The sequence below is a fragment of the Scomber scombrus genome, chromosome 11, assembly GCF_963691925.1.
Source record: "Scomber scombrus chromosome 11, fScoSco1.1, whole genome shotgun sequence".
Classification (NCBI taxonomy): domain Eukaryota; kingdom Metazoa; phylum Chordata; class Actinopteri; order Scombriformes; family Scombridae; genus Scomber; species Scomber scombrus.
The window spans coordinates 14,690,682-14,709,316 of record NC_084980.1 but is presented as its reverse complement, the minus strand read 5'-3'; the positions used below and the strand labels follow the sequence as shown (position 1 = coordinate 14,709,316).

Genomic DNA, 18,635 nt, shown 5'->3' with positions numbered 1-18,635 from the left:
ACAGCTTCAATATACCTGCTCGGTGCATAAGAAATCAGTGGCACAGTGAAGTACAGAGGGTCGGGGCATAGTAAAGGTCTATTCATGTTGCGAGGCTATACATGCACAATCAGCTGTCTGAGTAGTATCCCTAGCAGGGCTTTGGATGATTGTTAATTTTTCTCGTGTTTTCCCACTAATATTTACTCTGGACATGATGGCTCTACGTCGGCGTTTCAACCAGCGTATCCCTGTGTGTTATCAATGAGTGATTCCTCGCCTGCGTCCTGTTTCCCAAGCTTTACCATCGAGGTTCACTGGATCATTTCGTCCCGTGGAAAACTACAATGTTTTTGTACAAATGCCAAATGCTGACAGTCTTCTCTGTTTGCTGTTCGGTCCGCTCAGTGGTTTATACCATCCGAAAATGTGGACAGGCCGTCTGTCGGGATGACGAGGTCTGCTGCCCAGAGGGAAAAAACACCACTGGTCCCTGTTGCAGGAAGTTCGAGGACATGACTTACTACAACATCTCCATGGTCACCCGGAAACTTTCTGGAGTTCTTATCATGCTCCTTCTCTTCGCTGTGGGATACTTTGTCCAGAGAGCCTTGTGCTCAAGATCCAGGCAGGTTACCCCCCCACCCAACGGACACCCAGCTGCCACAATATCGCAAGAGCCGCTTATGGAGAGCTGCACAGGGGACAGTCCGATGGATCCAGCCGCAGCTGCTCAACTGCCCACCTACGATGAATGCAAATGTCTGCCGACATATGAAGAGACGGTGCGGGATGGGTGCAGAGGAAAGCCCGAATCCTCTATGGTGCAAGCTACTTGACAAGGGTGTCAGTTGGGTGGAGTGGTAACTGTAGCACCACTGAACTCATATTTAATATCGTCATTTACATTGTTAGAATGGACATTCAAGAAAAAAGTAAACGCCCAAGAACTTATTGCTTATTGTTCTATTTGTTCCAATGGACATCAAGTGTCCAAGTTTGGCGTCACTTTACTAATGTCAAATACGTTTATTTACTAATACTTTATTGATCTATCTATTTATCCATTTGACTGTTGTATTATCGTCCAGCATGCCATTTGCTTTGTCTTTTTAGCTCTCTAATTAATAATGCAACAGTTGTTAATGTCAACCTAACATTTAACGGATTGGATATATTTGAAACTATGCTGTGAAACATAGTGATTTATCAACATGTAACTGTACACTCATTGGCTTCTCAGAAACTTTAAAAGACAGGAGCTTTATCGATGGGTTATATCCCACATGCATTAAAAACTGAAAGGATAAACACCAGCCAAATGGATTTTTCGCAACCGAGAATCAATCTTCATATTAGCAAAACATATACATGGGTCAATGACGTATAAGGATTTAGAACAACTCAATTGTAGAATAATAAAAACAAGCATATCTAATGCAGTAGTTCAAACATTCAGAATGTTGTGTACCTGAAGCTCCATATTATACATTTGAAATTAAGTGATTTTAGTGGGTTTTTCAAGATTAATTGGCACTGGCCTTTAAAAAGAGTCATGTGGTGCGACCACGATTCATCTTGAAATAAATTAATTTAGTTAGCATGCTTCACATCTTCTTTTTTTTTTTTTTTTTTACAAGTTTTCAGTAATATAAAGTGTTTGGAAACAAAGTATTTGCATTTTTTTTTTTAAATCTTTGTAAATGATGGTCTTTTATTTATATAAGATATTTCAAGATGAATCATGGTAGCACCAAATGACTTTTTTTTCAGGCCAGTGCCAATTAATCTTGAAAAACCCCCACTAAAATCACTTTCAAATTGTAATATGAATTGTCAGGTACACAACATTCTGAATGTTTGAACTACTGCATTAGATATGCTTGTTTTTATTATTTAAAATTGAGTTGTTGAAAATCCTTATACGTCATTGAACCACATATACTATGTATACGTGTTACTTATGTCGCTGGTATTGATGCTGCATCAATGAAATGTAAATAGAGAGTTAGCTGTATGAAATGATGCACTTATGTTTTTAATAGCTGAAAGACGATATACAGCAATGAAAATAGCTCTAAAGTTACTTCTAATGTACGGTAATTATCACTATCTTATTTTTCCTGGTACTTTCACTTGCTCTGTATTGCTTGCTGGATTATGCAGTTTCACTGAAGATGTATGAGCAAAGGAATCATTTCACTTAAAAGGAATTTATGGACTTAATTAAATAGTCTCTTTGTATGATTTTATTATTAGGCTATAATGCAGTTTAGATTTATAACCTTTAAAAAAATAATTTGAAACATTACTGACTGTTTGCAAATAACAGAATCCATATAAATAAATCTTAATGTCTTCTGCTGGCTTTGAGGTAGTGCACTGTCTCCTTGATAGTCTCTGTCATCGCCCCAGAGTCCGATGGGAGTTTGGCCATTTGGACGACTCGTCTGAAGACTTCTTCAACTCCAACGCCCGTCGATGCGGAACAAGGCTGAACGAACCAATCCCGATCTGCACAAGTCTTTCTCAGGTTAAACTGGTCCTTGATTTCAGTGCCGGTCAGTGCATCTCTGACATCCTGTTTGTTGGCGAGGACAATGAGCGGACGGCCCTTCAAGTGATCGCTCCTCAGCGTGTTTTCCAACTCCCGTCGCGCCTCCTCCAGACGCTGCCGGTCCGAACTGTCCACAACAAACAGGACGGCCGCTGTGTCCTGGTGGAAACTGTTCCAGTGCTGCCGCATCTGACCCTGTCCACCGACATCCCATACGGTTAAGGCGATGCTCTTCCTGTTCTTTCTCGCCTCGAGCATTTCCACATTGAAACCAATGGTAGGGACTGTGCTGACACACGCGTTGTATTTCAATTTGTACAGGAGTGTCGATTTTCCAGCGTTGTCCAGACCCAGAAGGAGAACTCGGACCTCCGGTTGTTTAGATCCTCGCTGGCCCATGGCGACGTGGAGAGATAAAAACAGTCAATTCAAGTGGGATAGTCACATCTTCCACTGTAAATGACTCTCCTGACGCAATGTTTGCTTAGAGCGTTGCCCAGAGTTTAACCGATTAGCCATTACCTGCGTGCTGACTGCAATTCACTGCTCACAGATAAGGCGCCATATCAGAGGACAAAGTTTGTACCCGTGGTTATTCCTGGTTTGTTTAAATGTGTCAGTCAGCTGTAGCCACATCAAGACAAAAACAAGGCAGCCTTTATAAAGAATTTACAAATTGTAACTGTAATGGCTCTATTAATGTTACTGCGTTTACTAATGCTTAAGTTATTAAGCCCTCAATAAGGTCACTTTGGGTTGCAAGGCTGGGGAAATCCCTTCATGTTTTATGTATTTATTCTCTATTATTTAAAAAGTTATAAATGTTGGTAATCTATTTAGTGCCTTCTGTGTGTCCTACTCTTGCTTTGTCTGACAAAACACTTGGTGAAGTGTTTTCAAAGTTATTATTCAGTCAAAGGGATTTTGACACTTGGTAACCCACTATGTTTTTATAAATATCTTACAACTGCCCTAAAAAGCTTTTACTAAATGATTAACCATTTCTTACGTTACTGGTTACAACCTATGAGTTTAAAAAAAAAAAGGAAACAGGCTGACTTTACATCCACCTTTTACACTGCTGAAAAACTAAGGGAACACTTACATAACACATCAGACATTGATGAACAAAATATTCAAGTTAAAAAATCTTTACTTGTACTTTGTATAATTTGTTGAGAACAAAATGATATAACAACGGCCAATGTTGAGCTGGACTACCTGTGCAACCTGATTGGGCTGCAGGTACCGCTTCATGCTACCAGTAGTGACAAGGACACTATATAGAACACAAACAAATCAGTCAGGAAGGATAAGGAGAGAGCAGTTGTCTGTGGCACCACATGTAAAACCATTTCCTTTTGGGGGGTTGTCTTGCTTTTGTCTCTCCATTGCACTTGTCACTTTTATTTGCACCAAATCAGTTGAAATTGATTCACAATCACTTGTGCTTCCTAAATGGACAGATTGATAACTGAAGTTTAACTGAATTGGTGTTATACTGTGATGATCAAGCGTTCCCTTAATTTTTTTGAGCAGTGTATGTAATGTATTTATCTTATCATGCACGGGTTTATTAAATGGTAAAATGGTATTTCCTATGACTTCTGCAAAATCTTATGCTATAAGTCTAAAAGACAGGTAAGGTACATTTTTACATGTAACACATCTTAATTTATGCAGACTGCTTAGTTTTTTGCAAAAACAAACAAACAAAAACACTTAGCTGTAAACCAGATGATGAAAATACTACTATTAGAAGAACCACTAAGTCACTTTTTGATTTTGTTTATTTCTAAGAGTATATGGTCATGGTGCACGCTTTGAGATAAAGAAATTATAAGATCATTCTGAGCCAGTTTGGGGGTTTTAATCACATTAACTTCATGATCACTACACTTAACTTTTTTTAAAGTCTGTGAGTGACAATCAATGGGAAAACATAATACACAATAATGAACAATATCCAGACTTCACCAGACAAATAAAGAAATGCAGTTTCACATTTAACCAGTGCTGATCTTCTTTACAACAATAAAGAAGATATTGACTTTAAAGTCCGAAATTCATAAGATAGAGATAAACAGCCCAAACATCCCCTTGACAAATGTGAAATATCAGGTGAGTTTTAAAACCTTCAATCACTTTCTTCAAACCTCTAAGTTCCAGAGCTTCTCCAAAAAAAAATGCCGCCATAAACAACCCTGAAATCAGGCTGTTCGGTCATGCTTCAGTTATTGAGAGACATCCTGGGCAAAAATCAAAGCTCGACTATACCGCCAGTCCATCACATCCAAACTCTCCAATATAACATGATCCATTGTAATTTAAACGTGCAATTGTGCTTTTATTTCAAGTTTACTGTCATCTCAAGCCCCCCACTTTCATTTCATCTACTTCACAGTACTCTGAAAATACAAAATGAATGTCAAATAAATAAGTAAATAGCCTGCAGTCATGTTGTAAACAAAGCGATGTTTCCCAAAGAGAACGCGTTATCTGACGCATGACACATTTCTGACGATGCCCCTGTAAGGCCCCGTCCAGCTCTCCCTGGGGTTTTATTCCCCTCCATCCAGTCCGGTACTGAACATGTGAATGTCTCGTACAGAGTAAATCAATAAATCACAGTGATCCGTTCAGCCAACTCCATGTGAACAAGACGACTTGAATCCATTTTAATTCCACAGTGTGGATGCGCATGGAGGCGCAGATCAGCACAGGTACCCAAAGCGACACCCTGTTGCCGGGAAGACGCCAAAGCTTAAGGACACACAGAGTGCATCCAGTCATGATGTGCTTGACTGTTTTCCATCGAAGAATTCGTTTGCATTTCACCTTTTAGATTTAAAAAAAATATATATATCAGGATCTTGTCCATCTCTCTCTCGGCTTCACCCATACGCCGCCGGTTGGATTATCCATCACGTACACCAGTCCCCCGCTGTCAGCGCAGCTTTGGGGCCAGGGATGGTTTGACTTGTCCGGTGCCCAGTTGCAATAGTGAAGACATGACAACTGACTGGTCACCTTCTTCTGAATGCGGACAGCAGAGCCAGGAGGAGAACACGCGTCCATTTTCTGAAACGGGTCAGCTTCGACAACGCGCTGGAAAATCACTCGCGCTTTTATGGAGGATTTGGAGCTTTGCTGTCCCATGTTGTTTGCCTTCAAACCAACTCCTTAAAAGACTTCAAATAAAGCTGGAATAAAACACTGAAAACTGATAATGTTTATGCTTATTTCTAAGTTGGCTAAATGACAACTTGCTTGCACGAGTGCCTGCGCGCCTTTGTCTCACTTATAAAGACTCGAATAGATATACACTGAAGTAAATACTTCCCGCAATGCTTGTAGTGTGACGCACTTGGTTTTTTGGTTATTAGACACTTGAATGTTGCTCCTGGAATTTGGCTCGAGCTATTCTGAGTCTCTCCACCTGGCACAGACCGTCACTAAACTTAGCATCAGCGTGCGCCTCCGAGCTGTCTGCAGTCTGTAGACGACAGTTACTGGCGGTCAAGCAGACTGCGGCATCCGAGAAGCACTCAGAAGACGTCATATGTAGGGTACTTCCCCAACCTCACCGCCTATTTCTTGTGATTGTTGATGACTTACAACAAACAGCTGATCTGGTGGGGTACGACAAGAACGTCTAACTAATTCAAATTCCTGGACAGGCGATAAAACGCAGGACATTGGAGGGAAATGAGCCATCTCTTTTCACCTTGCCTGCAGTGGTAGTGTCCTACAGGAGCAGGTCTGAATATGTGAAACTGAACTCATGTTATGTGGATAAAAGAAGACTATAATGAGAATTAATAAATAAATGAAAGCACAAATGCCAACATGGATGAGTGATGAAAGGTCTTCAAGATGGTTCAAACCTTGTTTGTTGTTGTTGTTGTTTGCATGTGCTAAATGGCAAAATTAAAATGTTAAGTTAAATTAAAACTTGATTTTTTTTTTTTTAAACAAAAACGTACTTACTGCTTAATGCTAAGAATATAACTTGCAAAGGACCCTTGAAAAAATGTCAATGGTCAAACTGAAGCTGTGAGCATCCTTGAGCAGCGAGAAAGTAAAGAGTGAAGGAGATGGTACATTTCAGATGAAATAGTTTAATACTGATAGTTTACATACAGAAGATTTTTACAGTTTTGTTGTGTTTTTTTTTTTAACACTGGGCATCAGCTCAAACATAGTGAATCATGGACAGGCCTCTCAAATTAAAGCAATGGATATCTATTTTATTGTAAACTTCTGCTCATTTACAGAAGGACATAAAAGTAATATAAAGTATACAGATTTGGCAATCTGCCAGACGCCTCCCAAAACTCAATAAATAAGGCATTAGGTAAACTGTTAAATTAAAAAAAAAGGCTTGTTACTCCTCTGATCTGATGCAAAAGTCATGAAACACAGTGGTAAAAACTAAGTGAACTTAAAACAGCAGTAAATCAAGTATGGTTTACTGTAACTTTCCTTGACAAATTGTTGCGGTTAATGACACCAGTTGTATTGCTTCAGGAGCATATCATATTACTAGCATTACAGTTGCAGCTTTACAGTACAGTACATGATGTGTCATCTCTTAGTCTGTTTCTCATGTCAGCAGTCCTGTTTAGTGTGCTTCCCAGTTCAAAGGCAGCCACTAGTGTCAGTATGTACTTTGTTCATGAACTCGGATAAGCCAAAGCACATGCCCTGATACAGATGGTGTAAAACCACTTCAACAGAAGACCTCACATTTGCTCCATGAAATTGCATTACCAAGAAGTGAATGCCTGGAACTAAGTCAGGTTTTATATACATTAAAACTCTTGCATTATTGAGGATATACAGTGTTTACATAGGCTGATATGTAAGAATTTAGCACCCCCCCCCCCCCCCCCCCCACCCCTCCCCAAAAAAAGAAACATCTGAAAAGTGCATTCATTTCAGAACTGTGTATTTGTCTGTGTTTGTGTGGTATGTTTGGAAAAATACTCCACCTAAAATCTATCTTTTGAGTATCACTCGCCACCTGTAAAGGTGGCTGTGAAAATGAGTTTCATCCTTTACAGGAAACAGTGGCTGTGGTCAGCTTGGAATCATAACAAGGACTATTTATCTAAAGAAACATCTCCAACCTGAGCCTGAGAACACACCTACTGGTCATTCATTGTTTTGAATCCCTAACTAATTGGCTGTGATAAGTCATGCTTAAGAAAGACAGTTATCCTTTTGACGAAATGTGAACAAACCAATGGAAGTCGTACATTTTAAAGGCTGCAGAAACTTCTTTAGTCATATTTTGGCAAAAATAAGTTAGGAATATACTGAGCATACAAATGAAGAGTGAAGTAATGTAAGTTATGTATGGAGCCTGTAGTGTGCCACCGTAAAAATGATGCACCTAATTGTAATGAAAATATATATTTTAAATTGATGTACTGTATTAAATGTGAATTAAAATGATGCATTATAAAATTTGCCAATTAAAAAATGTCTATTCTTTTTAAAGAGTGGATTTATAATTAAACTTCAATCAACCCAAAATTAATTTAAAAAAAGCTTGTAAATATAAATGTCTTATTCCATTAATTCATATTCCGTCTTTCATGATTGCTGGCCAATAAGCATCATTACTCTGTAGGAGGAGTTTAAGAAGTTTCAATAAATTTGTTTAACACTTTTTCTCTGAAATAGTTCACTTTTAGAATCTGTTTTAAGCTTTAAGTCTACAAAATGTGAGTGAGTGATACACAAACACTGGATTTTTGTTGTAGCATTAAACTTAAATAAAGGTATGAATCCCCTGGAATTTTTTTTCTGAGTTTGACTATTTTCTTTCAACAATGTAACAGACGTACAGTATTTGAGAGCATGATCAAAATGCAGCAAGCAGGGTGATGTTTCGCAGATTCTTTTTCTTTAGTTTCCTGTAGCTGCACAGTAATCCTCGATTAGGCACTAGTTGTAGCCTCCTCTGAAGAAGCCTCCAGTGAAGCTGTACCATTCGTGTGCATGTACAGTAAACAGTAGTTAATCAATCACAGTCTAATGTGTGCTGGTTAAGAGAGATCCTGTTTGGTGTCTGTTTAGTACGCGTGTACTTCCATATTTGAATGTATTCTTCATTCTGTTAGCAGATGGTTATGGGATCTGTATTGTGTTTAAATGCCCTTGTCACACTCAAACATCTACAAACTAAACAAAACCTCATTTTGTATGTTTGCATACAAAATTTGCGTATGTTGGTCTGTCTGTAATTTTGTGTGTGTATGTGTGTGTGCACTTGTCCAAAATACAGTTCTCAGTGTCCAGTCTTCATCTTGTCTCAGTTCTCCTGTGATATCATGCTTGCTGCTCAATCCAGAACCAGGGAAGATCACAGAAAACACTGATGACAATCGGTCCTCTAAACTTGACTTACTCCCCTGCTTTGCTACTCCCCCCGGCCCCACTTTTGAACTTCACCACCATGACTGTGATGTTATCTGGGCAACCGCGGTAGAAAGACTGGAGGACAATGCTCTTGGCACCGAAGTGAGGCTCATCCAGACGCTCGCGAACAAACCGGACAGCCTCTTCGTTACTGAAGGCGTCCCACAGGCCATCAGAAGCCAGGATCATGAACTCTGGCTGCAGTTTGTCCAGGTCAAAGGTCATGATATCAGGATCTGGGATGACTACGTTGAGGTTCTTTAATGGGTAGTCCCCAAGAGATCGGGACATCGCCAGAATTCCCTGGACTCTCCAGGATCCATTAAAACTGATGAAGCCTCCTGGAAATAGTAAGATGAAAATGGAAAAGATATTCAGTCATCAGAGCTTTAGAGCGTAAGCACAGTATGATGATCAGGTAATAAGAAAAATACTTGATGGCTGACTCAGTCTGTGATTTGACGCACAAATGTACATGTACAGTGTGACAATTCTTTAATCACTCCTCTAGAATATCTATTTGTGACTCAGCTCTTTGTTTAACACAATGCAATTGCAGAATAGACCAACAGATGGCAGCCAAGGACTCAAAATTTCATCCACTGGACAGTACATTTATTCTGCTTTGTATTATACAATTGTTGCTCTCATATCTACCTGCTCTCTTGATCCTCTTGCGCTCTTTGAGCTGATATGGTTTGTGGTCATGTGATAGTGCAACAGCGTTCCCATCTTTGTCACACAACACACCACGCGAGTCTCCAACGTTGGCCACTGTGAGCTCTCTGTCTGACAGCAGGGCTACAAGACAGGTTGTTCCTGTACAGGAGATTAAAAGAGAGATTAAAAATGATGAGGAAACTGGCAGATTTGCAATGTACGTGAATGTCCCAGAAAAGTCTAACTTGAACTGAAATCCAAACATTTTGACCAGCTGGTAGTTGCAGATGCTTAAGGCTTATTACATCAAAGCAGTTTAATAGTGGTGATTCATATCACAGTGTAGCTACTCATTTGTTTGTATGCGAATAAACATTTTTGAAAACTTAGTCCAATTGAACAATGAAAGGTATTTGCAAATACTATGTGCGACACATTTTATGGATTACACAAAACAAAGTTCAGCTGAGGGTAGCTTTTAAGATCAAATGACAAAGAAAGTCAGTGTTTGGGGAAGGTCATATTGCACCTCTGTAATAGAATATTTCAGTCGTACAACATTTTCAAACCAAGTTCAAATTTCACTACATATCCTACATCTCCAGGGATAAAAATATAGAGAAATCTGACAGCTCTTCTCCAGTATAATGTCTGCTGCTATTGTGTTTTATTGACATTGTCCATTATAATAATGACTTATGAGGGTTAATCTAATCCCTATGGCTGAAACTTCTAAATTATGATGGCACACAGGAATGGTTGAACTTTTAAATATCTTCTACTACAGATGTTTGAGAGAAAAGGACATTAAATCAATTGTGCAAACTGCTGAGCAGATTTCTCCTTGATAATCGGTTTGAGCTGTGGGTCAATAATATGTCAGGCACAATGAATACAACTAAAAATGAATCACAAATGTGTCTTTCATGTGCCCAGTTGTAAGAATCTCAACTATTTACCAAACAAATATTCAAAAATAAAAAGGAGTAGCTGAACAGTAAAAGAAAGAACTGTTAGTGGACATATTTGTTATTAAGTGCCACCAACTGATCACTCTTGACTGTAGCTCTAAAATGTATTTCTATCAACAACATAAATGTCAATTAGCAGTCCCACTCTCCTCAGTCAGTACAAGTGAGGTGTACAGAGGGATCCCATCAAAGAGGTAAATGTCAGCTGGGAGGCATTGTGCTGAGAGGATATTATACAGGACATTGTGAGATTTCCTTTGATAGGCGGGGTGCTGTGTCCTTTAAAAGGCACGGAGCCTGAACGCTGAATGAATGAGCACTTAAAGGCATCATTTTATATCTTTGCTTCCACCAAAGCATAGCAAGCGATCACAAAATAATTCACACATGTGAAAAAATACTTTCTTTTTTACATCACTGTATGGATGTCCCCCTCCCACCTTCCTCCACCCTCTCCTGACCTGCTTCATCATGGTTGGCAGAGAGCTTGTCCAGCATGTCACGATCCACAGTCAGGATGCGCTGCTCAAGGATGCTGGCATAAGAGAGAGAGCTCTCTCTCTTCTCTCTCTCAAAGGCCTGCAGCTGCTGTTTCAGGGACTCTGGCAGGTGGCCTTTCACGTAGTCAGCTGCAGCCTGGGAGAGGGAGGAAGAAGTGGTGTGATGGGGAAGAAGTAAGGAGGGAAAAGACACAGCGAGGATTAGACAGGGGACTGCTGTCAGTTACTTCAGAACTGTTTATAAGTTCACAAATATTGAGCCACACATGCTCAAGTTTAAAGTTTAGACTCTTTCAGCGGATATTTTAATTTTCACCAGTGTTTACACTCCTACAGGCCATAAAGCCTTTTACTTCACTTGAGACTGTTTAGAATAGACTGCCAGTTCTATAAATAACCAAATAGTACACATGAAATGAGACATTATGATGTTGTACAGGGAGTGATGTTTTTATTTCAACTGACATGTCCCTATATTATGATGAACATGGGCAATGTAGTTTGGGTCAATCCCACATACAAAATCATGCTGCAATAAATATTTACTAGTGCACCAAATGTTCCCCCAAAATGCAAAATGTTCTCCTTTTAGAGGGACTCTTGCTAAATTCTACAGTGCCCAGATGTTTTAGCGAATTACCCAAGCTTTGAAATATCAACACCTTATATTTTTGGCTTATTTTTAAGAATTCGGGAATAGATAGTGAGAGTGCCACAGACAGTGTGGGGAAGGTGAAAAGTACTAAGACACGGACCAAAGTTTTGTTTTGTTTTTAATTGGACATAATCTAAATCCAGTCAAAGCCACTCAAAGGTTAACAATAAACAAGTTAGCTACTGAATAATTAAGTGCTGGTAAAGTGCTATCCTCTATGATTAGTCAGTCAATCAAGACTATGAGTCTTAGATTATTATCGTCATTTCTATCTTGTACAAAACAAGCTGACAAAAGCTTGATCTTCTTATTCATATAACTGGTTGTACTGTGCGTCATATTTCATCATATTTTTAATGAAATTATCCTCAGTTTAACAGCCGAGCAGCACAGAAAAAAATCATCTTTTGATTTTGTTACTATTGCAAGTTTTTTCGTCACTGTGGTTGGTAATGGGGTCCAATATGACGCTAATTTAGTGTACTGCTTCTTTCATTTCATTTTACAGTAACATACAGCAGGTGCTCTGTGATGAATTATTGAACAACCTCCTCATCCTCCGGCTCACTTGTCCTCCCCCTCATCTTACTTATCTACTTCTTCTTCCCTCATTTGCTGTGCCAAGATTTCCATTATGCTAATGCTGCTGAATCAATTCTAAAATGGGAACATTTTATACCATCCTAATGGCCCGGTTGATACAGAGAGCATATTTAAATTTCACAGCACTTATGGAAATGAATATACTTTTATACATGCTTCAGCGTATCGATCCTGAATGAAACCTTTCATGGATATCATCATGCAGCTTAGTTTAATTTATTCTGAGCAACATACAGCAGTAAACCTGAGCAAATTTACACAACTGATGACTTTGAAGCTGTGTTGCAACAGTTCTTATTTAAAACTCATGTCCCTATTTTATGGATGCATAAATACAAATTCAAAGCTGCGTGTATTTCCATCAATGCTGTATTAAAGTTTATTGACTGACACAGATGAGATTTGAACTGACAACCATGATAATTTCACCCTAAGTGTTTATCATGAAATTGGTGGAATTAGGAGTGAAATACAGAGAAGCAACCTGACCTGGAAATTAAATATTCCTCATAATTAGTGGAGGAAACCATCTCTTTCGGCTGCCCCCACTTCCCTTCTCCCTTTTGCTTTTCCTGGGAGAGTTTACACATTCATTTGTTTAATTGGAGAGAGAGGCTCAGTGAGCCTTGCTCAGGAGTGTACATTTCCATTTGCTGTAAACAACTGCCAATGCCAAGGCCAGTACAGATTCCATAAATGACTCAAATACTTTTCAGTCTGAGGATTGAATTACTTATTGTGATATACTGGACCAACTTACTTTATTAAAATGTGATTGATCTCCAGTCTGGATCTATGTGGTGCTTTATGAAATGCCATTTGCTGCTTGAGTCAGCATGAGGCTGTAAATACAATTTCATGCAGCATAGTGTGAAAGCCCATGAAAGCAGAGTTGTAAACTAGTCAAACTTCCTGTTTCAACAGCAAATGGTCTCAGTGAATCACATTAAAAGAGCAGCAGCAGAATGTGCTGACTTTTATGATTCTGGGCCATAACTCACTGCCATGGTGAAAACTATTTTAAAAAACAAAGACGTTTTTGAGAACTTTCCTGCATATTTTCAGGGCCGGAACACACAGCACTGCCAGACAACCCGTTCTATCTGCCCATATTTAGTTTGGCGGCATCGCTTCATTTAATATTGGTAATGTGTGTGTGGGAGGAGGGGGGTGGTGGTGGGGTTGATTACAGTTGTGCCAAACTACATGTAAAATGCACTAGCAAATAAATATCCCTGCATATCCACACATGCAGTGATTTTCCAAACATCATTAGCACTGAGTTGCAGAAGGTAAAAACATCTTTCACAAATGACCCTTAACATTAGACTAATCTCCCTTTGATTTACTATTTCCACTTAGCGGTAGTGCTTGGTACACTGGAGTGTTTCCAAATCTCAGGATGTCTGTGTATTGACGTGAATGACCCCATTAAAGCTGGAGTCAATGTCAGTGACCCTTTCTCTTTAAGCTCAAAAATCCTACTTGACTATGACCAATGAAAGATAAAACGATGACAACAAAAATATAAAAGAAAAAAGAGACAACTAACAAAAACCCTAACCCCAAGATACACATTTAAAGAGAGGAAGGAAGGAAACCAGAGATAGCAAGAGAGTGAAAGTGGAAAAAATAGGAGATGTCAGGACAGACAGGAAGGATAAATATTTGTTTATGCAACAGGAATAGAGCAGTCCAGATGGGTAAACACTCTCTGCTCTCTGTTTGTTGTCTCTCTCTCTCCATCATTGAACACCACCCAATGGAAATTCTTGCAACTGAATTTTTTAGGAACCGAATAAGCAGTCTTGTTTTTCAATTATGAGACTGGGACAAGTTGTGGATGTACATCACATCAGATAAAAGGAGACATATATACTGTTTAGACTTGATGGTAACACCTGCAGGAGAATATTTAGTTTGAGAGGCAGAGATGACAACAGTGATAAGCATCACTGGACACCAACACTAATTGTATCTTCTATTTGACAAATTTACTCCTTAGATGCTTCAGTCAGTTTGTGTATGTAACCAGCAGTGTTGTTGTAGACGTTGTTGTTGTTGTTGTTATTAGGTCTGCTTGATCATGCCAGTGACCTTTTATTTACATGTAAAACTTTATATGCAGTCTGCAATGTGTTTTTTAACAGAAAAGAGGGACTCAAAAAGGAAAACAATCAAAATTCTTGGCTTGTTGAATGTGTGTTAAAATAATGATTCAATCTGGGACTAGAACTGGATTCATATTCAAAAACACCTTGTCTTTGTGGTTAAACTAAGCCTCTTTACTTAAGATGATATCTTTTGTAATCTATGAAAATGCTTAAAATCCACTGCTCCCAGCCTCTAAAATGTGAATAGTTTATGGTTTCTCCACAGTCTATGATAGTTAACTGAATATATTTGGATTTTGGATTGTTGGTTGAACAAAAAAAAGCAACTTAAAGATGTCACCTTGAGCACCGTTGGTCATTTTTTTGTTGCTGATCAAGAAAATGATGTGTGAATAAATCAGTGATGAAAAAAAGTATTAGGTGTAGTCCAATAAAAGATGAAGTGGCTGTAAAAGTTTAAAGCCAGAGCACAGTCTGGCTATCCTTTGTACTACACACATCGGCAGATCAATAACACCTCTCACTCCACAATTATGAGTCAAACTTGAAGAAGTATAATCTATTGATAACACTAACATGCAGAGAGAGAGACAAAGGAAAACAATGACACTTTGGTGTCTGCATGGCTTTTGTTTGAGTCTCCATATGTTTCCTTTCACTCTGTGTTTGTGTAGTATCGCATCGCATTGTGTTAAAAACAGTAATATAATAATAAAACAAGATCTAAAACAGGAAGAGCAGGCTCTGAATGACAAACCTAACCAGTATCATTCTGTGAAATATGTCATACAGTGGTTGAAGAGTGACAGATGGCCACCAGGACACGTGGTCTGAAGGCAGCCATGAGAAACAACTGACCCTTGACAAGGGAGTGAAGGAAAGAGACAAAACCTACACACACACACACACACACACACACACACACACACACACACACACACACACACACACACACACACACACACACACACAAAGTTCTTTGTGGTGAATCCCTGATTGGCAGTGGGCTGGAGGAGGTGTCCACACAAAGGAATACAATGCTGGAGTGGGGAGGGGGGCTGCATGCACTGTTTGAGAATGGAGAATGAAGTAACACTGTCTGTCCCCCACTTCAAATAATTGTGTTCCTATAGAAACCTGGCAACTTCACTGTGCTCTGTGCTGAACAAATAGTGTATTACCATTGTCCTGACTTCTGTCATTTCTAACTTCTTGCAATACGAGTGTAATGTTGCTATTTCTTTCGTATGGTTAGATGCTACAGTTTATAATGTTGTCATGAAAGCCAACAGCATCTTCCTAAATGTTATGATAGCAATAAAATGTGTCTTTTTGAAAGGAGTAAACTCTGTCTGTTTGTCTCTATTGAAGTGATGCTGGGGTCTGGTGTGCAGCAGCAGGTCTGTAAGTCTGGATGAAATGCATTGTGGTGTAAGGGGCCTTTGCAGCCTTTTCCCTCCCAGCCTACCTCTCCACCGTGACCGTCAAATATCCCGAATATGGACGGGTGGGTCTTGTTGGTGATGTCGGTGAGCACCTCGAAGCGGTCCTCCATGTGATCTCGTCTCCCCTGTATGGAGTACACTGCTACGTTGTTATTCTTGAACTCCCAGGTCTTGGAGAACTCTGCGTCCAGAACACTGAGGCCTCCCAGCCGGTCGTTCTGCATCATCTCCGCCACTTTCCCCTTCACCATCTTCACGGCATCCCGACTAGACTTGACGATGGTTTTCACCTCGTCTGTGTGGAAGAAATAACTCCACAGCGCCAGACTGATGCACAGCAGAAACAATGTCTCCGGCCTGAGGAGAAAATAACGCATGATCCGACCCAGAAGAGACAAGAGCGTCATTGTGTCTCCTATCATCACACGCAACCAAACTGCGGTCTGTCTCAGTCCCCTTTTGCACAATTCACTCCATCCGCTCAGCGGAGCTATGAAAAAACGCGATGCACTACCACGATGTCTGACAAAGACTGAATATCAACATTGAAGTGCTCCTTGGAGGCCTGTCTCTACTCGGAACGCATTTACGCACTGTGCACCACTGCCTGCCAGACACCGGGCCCGAGAAACGCAGGACAAAGCGGACGGGCCACCCTCATTTGACTCTAACTCCGATGTCTTGGTCCTACCCTCGCTCCTCTAAGCAGCTGCAAGAGGACTCTGGACCTGAGCCGATCTCTCGCAGTTCATAATAGGATGACGGATTTTGGGGGTTGGACCCACCCCGGAGAGTCATGAGAGTCACCGTGGGGCGATTGTCGACTTAGAGGTGTCCTCCTTTTCCGCCGTTGACCCCGTTTCTTCTCTCGGTGTGTGTGTATGTGTGTGTGTGTGTGTCTATTCAGTCCCTGCATCAACATTGCATTTTTCACATACACACACCTCCATACTTGATATGTGTCAAACCAGCAAGTGCGAACCAGAATAATATCGGAAGTCAACGATGCTTGTCTAAATAAAGCACGATTTTGGACGTAGCTGCACACGGTGCACACGCTGTTTTGAAAATACTGGCTTTATGTTGAAAGTTGTAAGCGGATCTAGATTGTCGTGACAGTCGACAACTTGACATCGGTTCATTCTTTAAATGTGGTCGGTGCTGACATGAGTGCGCAGCTGCAAACTCATAAGACGGACAGGCCAAACATTGGAAGCACAGGCGGTGGCTGCGGTATCAAATGATGATGTCATCCAGTATAATAGCCTATGACTCATATTAAATCTAGATACATAATCACTTCGACGTTTAACCCTAATCCTACTGACTGGAGTATCCGCAGACGCCAGAGGTAGCCTATACTTCTTGTCATATCTCACAGGTGCTTTATTCTATCACTCCAGTTTTTCATGATTTTGTCAATAAATCTGTTCCTAATGACTTAATTGTTTTCTGTTTTAATTATTTCTTCTTAAAAACACCAATGTATTGGAGTCCTTTGGGACCCCAGTCAAAAGCACCCAATTCTGCCTATGCAGTTTTATTAGATGGAACTATTTACAGAGTTCATGTTTGCCATTGGTCCTAATTTTAAGTATCACACACTATCATGGCAGGGTGTAGGGTCACTCTGTCAGTCATTTTGAAGGAGACAGACAGATGCAGCAGACAAAGATTTCCTCATGCTCTGTCGACGCCCCTAGATTTTCATTTTGTACAATGCAAATTAACTACGATTTTATAATAATAATAATAATAATCAGTTCTTTTTTCAGATGACACAAGTTACATAACTAAAAATGTTTTGAGAAGAAATACGTTTTGACCTAAATTTTGCCTTGATGGTTGTTGCTTAATAGTTTAGTCTTGGGGTCCCCAGGGACCCCAGTCAGTAGTCCTTGTATGTTAAATGTTGGGTTTGGATGAGGGTTAATTCTCACAATATCCTATTGGAATATGATATGGCCCCAATTACTTTTCACGAGAAATGTATTATAGGCCTAAGATAAAATACAAAATATGAGTAGAATAGACTCCATACCTGTATACACAAATGACATAACATTGACTTACATTCATTTCCTGGAGACTTACCCTAACCATAACCTAACTTTACCTTAACCTATATCTAAAACTTAATGATTTATGTTATGCAGGCTTGCTGTTTGTCCCCAAAAGAGTGTTGAGTCCCCACATGTGACTGCATACACAGATTTAGTCACACAACACAAGGAATACCTGTTACAATAGCTATAATACATATGCAACAAAATGTTAAATAAAAATGTATGACACAATAATAACTGACATTATATTATATTGTTGCCCAGTGTTGTTAGACAGAGCTTTTGTTTAGATTTAGGTTACAGCAGTCATTGCACTGAGCAAACACTTCCCCCCTATGGTACTCTGAAGTAATACACTTTTGATAGTTCCAGCAGTCTCATCATTTGCATCAAGCTGAGCTGTTTAATTAAGCTTTTTTTAATCAGGAATTCTTTTTGAAATCACGATCTCTCTTACAAGAAAGACCTGAGAACAAATTACACATATACAACATCAAAACGATGAAATTCATTTACACAAGGCTAATGGCAAATCTCAGGTTGATCCTCATCACTTGAGGAGCGTTCCATGGTGATTAAATCCAAATTTCATTTTTTTTTCTCTTTTGTTTCACACTTCCCAAACATGTAATAATTTGCAGTGCATTCCTTCAGTT

At 39.6% G+C, this 18,635-nt stretch overlaps 2 protein-coding genes across 2 annotated transcripts; both read right to left on the bottom strand.

The window, feature by feature from the left end:
- Positions 1-1,999: 1,999 nt before the first annotated feature.
- On the bottom strand, positions 2,000-3,204 carry arl14 (ADP-ribosylation factor-like 14). The gene has a single exon (XM_062428911.1). It carries the CDS (start codon positions 2,933-2,935, stop codon positions 2,330-2,332), a length of 606 nt encoding a protein of 201 aa, XP_062284895.1. The 5' UTR covers positions 2,936-3,204; the 3' UTR covers positions 2,000-2,329.
- A 3,461-nt stretch (positions 3,205-6,665) lies between these two features.
- Positions 6,666-16,881, bottom strand: ppm1la (protein phosphatase, Mg2+/Mn2+ dependent, 1La). The gene is made up of 4 exons (XM_062429536.1): positions 15,937-16,881; positions 11,058-11,232; positions 9,623-9,784; positions 6,666-9,306 (listed from the first exon to the last, which is right to left on the bottom strand). The coding sequence occupies exons 1-4, from the start codon at positions 16,333-16,335 to the stop codon at positions 8,951-8,953; spliced, it is 1,092 nt and encodes a 363-aa protein (XP_062285520.1). The 5' UTR covers positions 16,336-16,881; the 3' UTR covers positions 6,666-8,950.
- Between the last annotated feature and the right edge of the window lie 1,754 nt (positions 16,882-18,635).

Excerpts from the sequence above, each read along its gene's own strand:
- arl14 (XM_062428911.1), bottom strand. The coding sequence starts at position 2,935 with ATGGGCCAGCGAGGATCTAAACAACCGGAGGTCCGAGTTCTCCTTCTG.
- ppm1la (XM_062429536.1), bottom strand. The coding sequence starts at position 16,335 with ATGATAGGAGACACAATGACGCTCTTGTCTCTTCTGGGTCGGATCATG. Across the intron at positions 11,233-15,936 it reads TTGACGGTCACGGTGGAGAG|GCTGCAGCTGACTACGTGAA; the intron begins GTAGGCTGGGAG and ends TCCCTCTCCCAG. Across the intron at positions 9,307-9,622 it reads CAAGAGGATCAAGAGAGCAG|GAGGCTTCATCAGTTTTAAT; the intron begins GTAGATATGAGA and ends TACTATTTCCAG.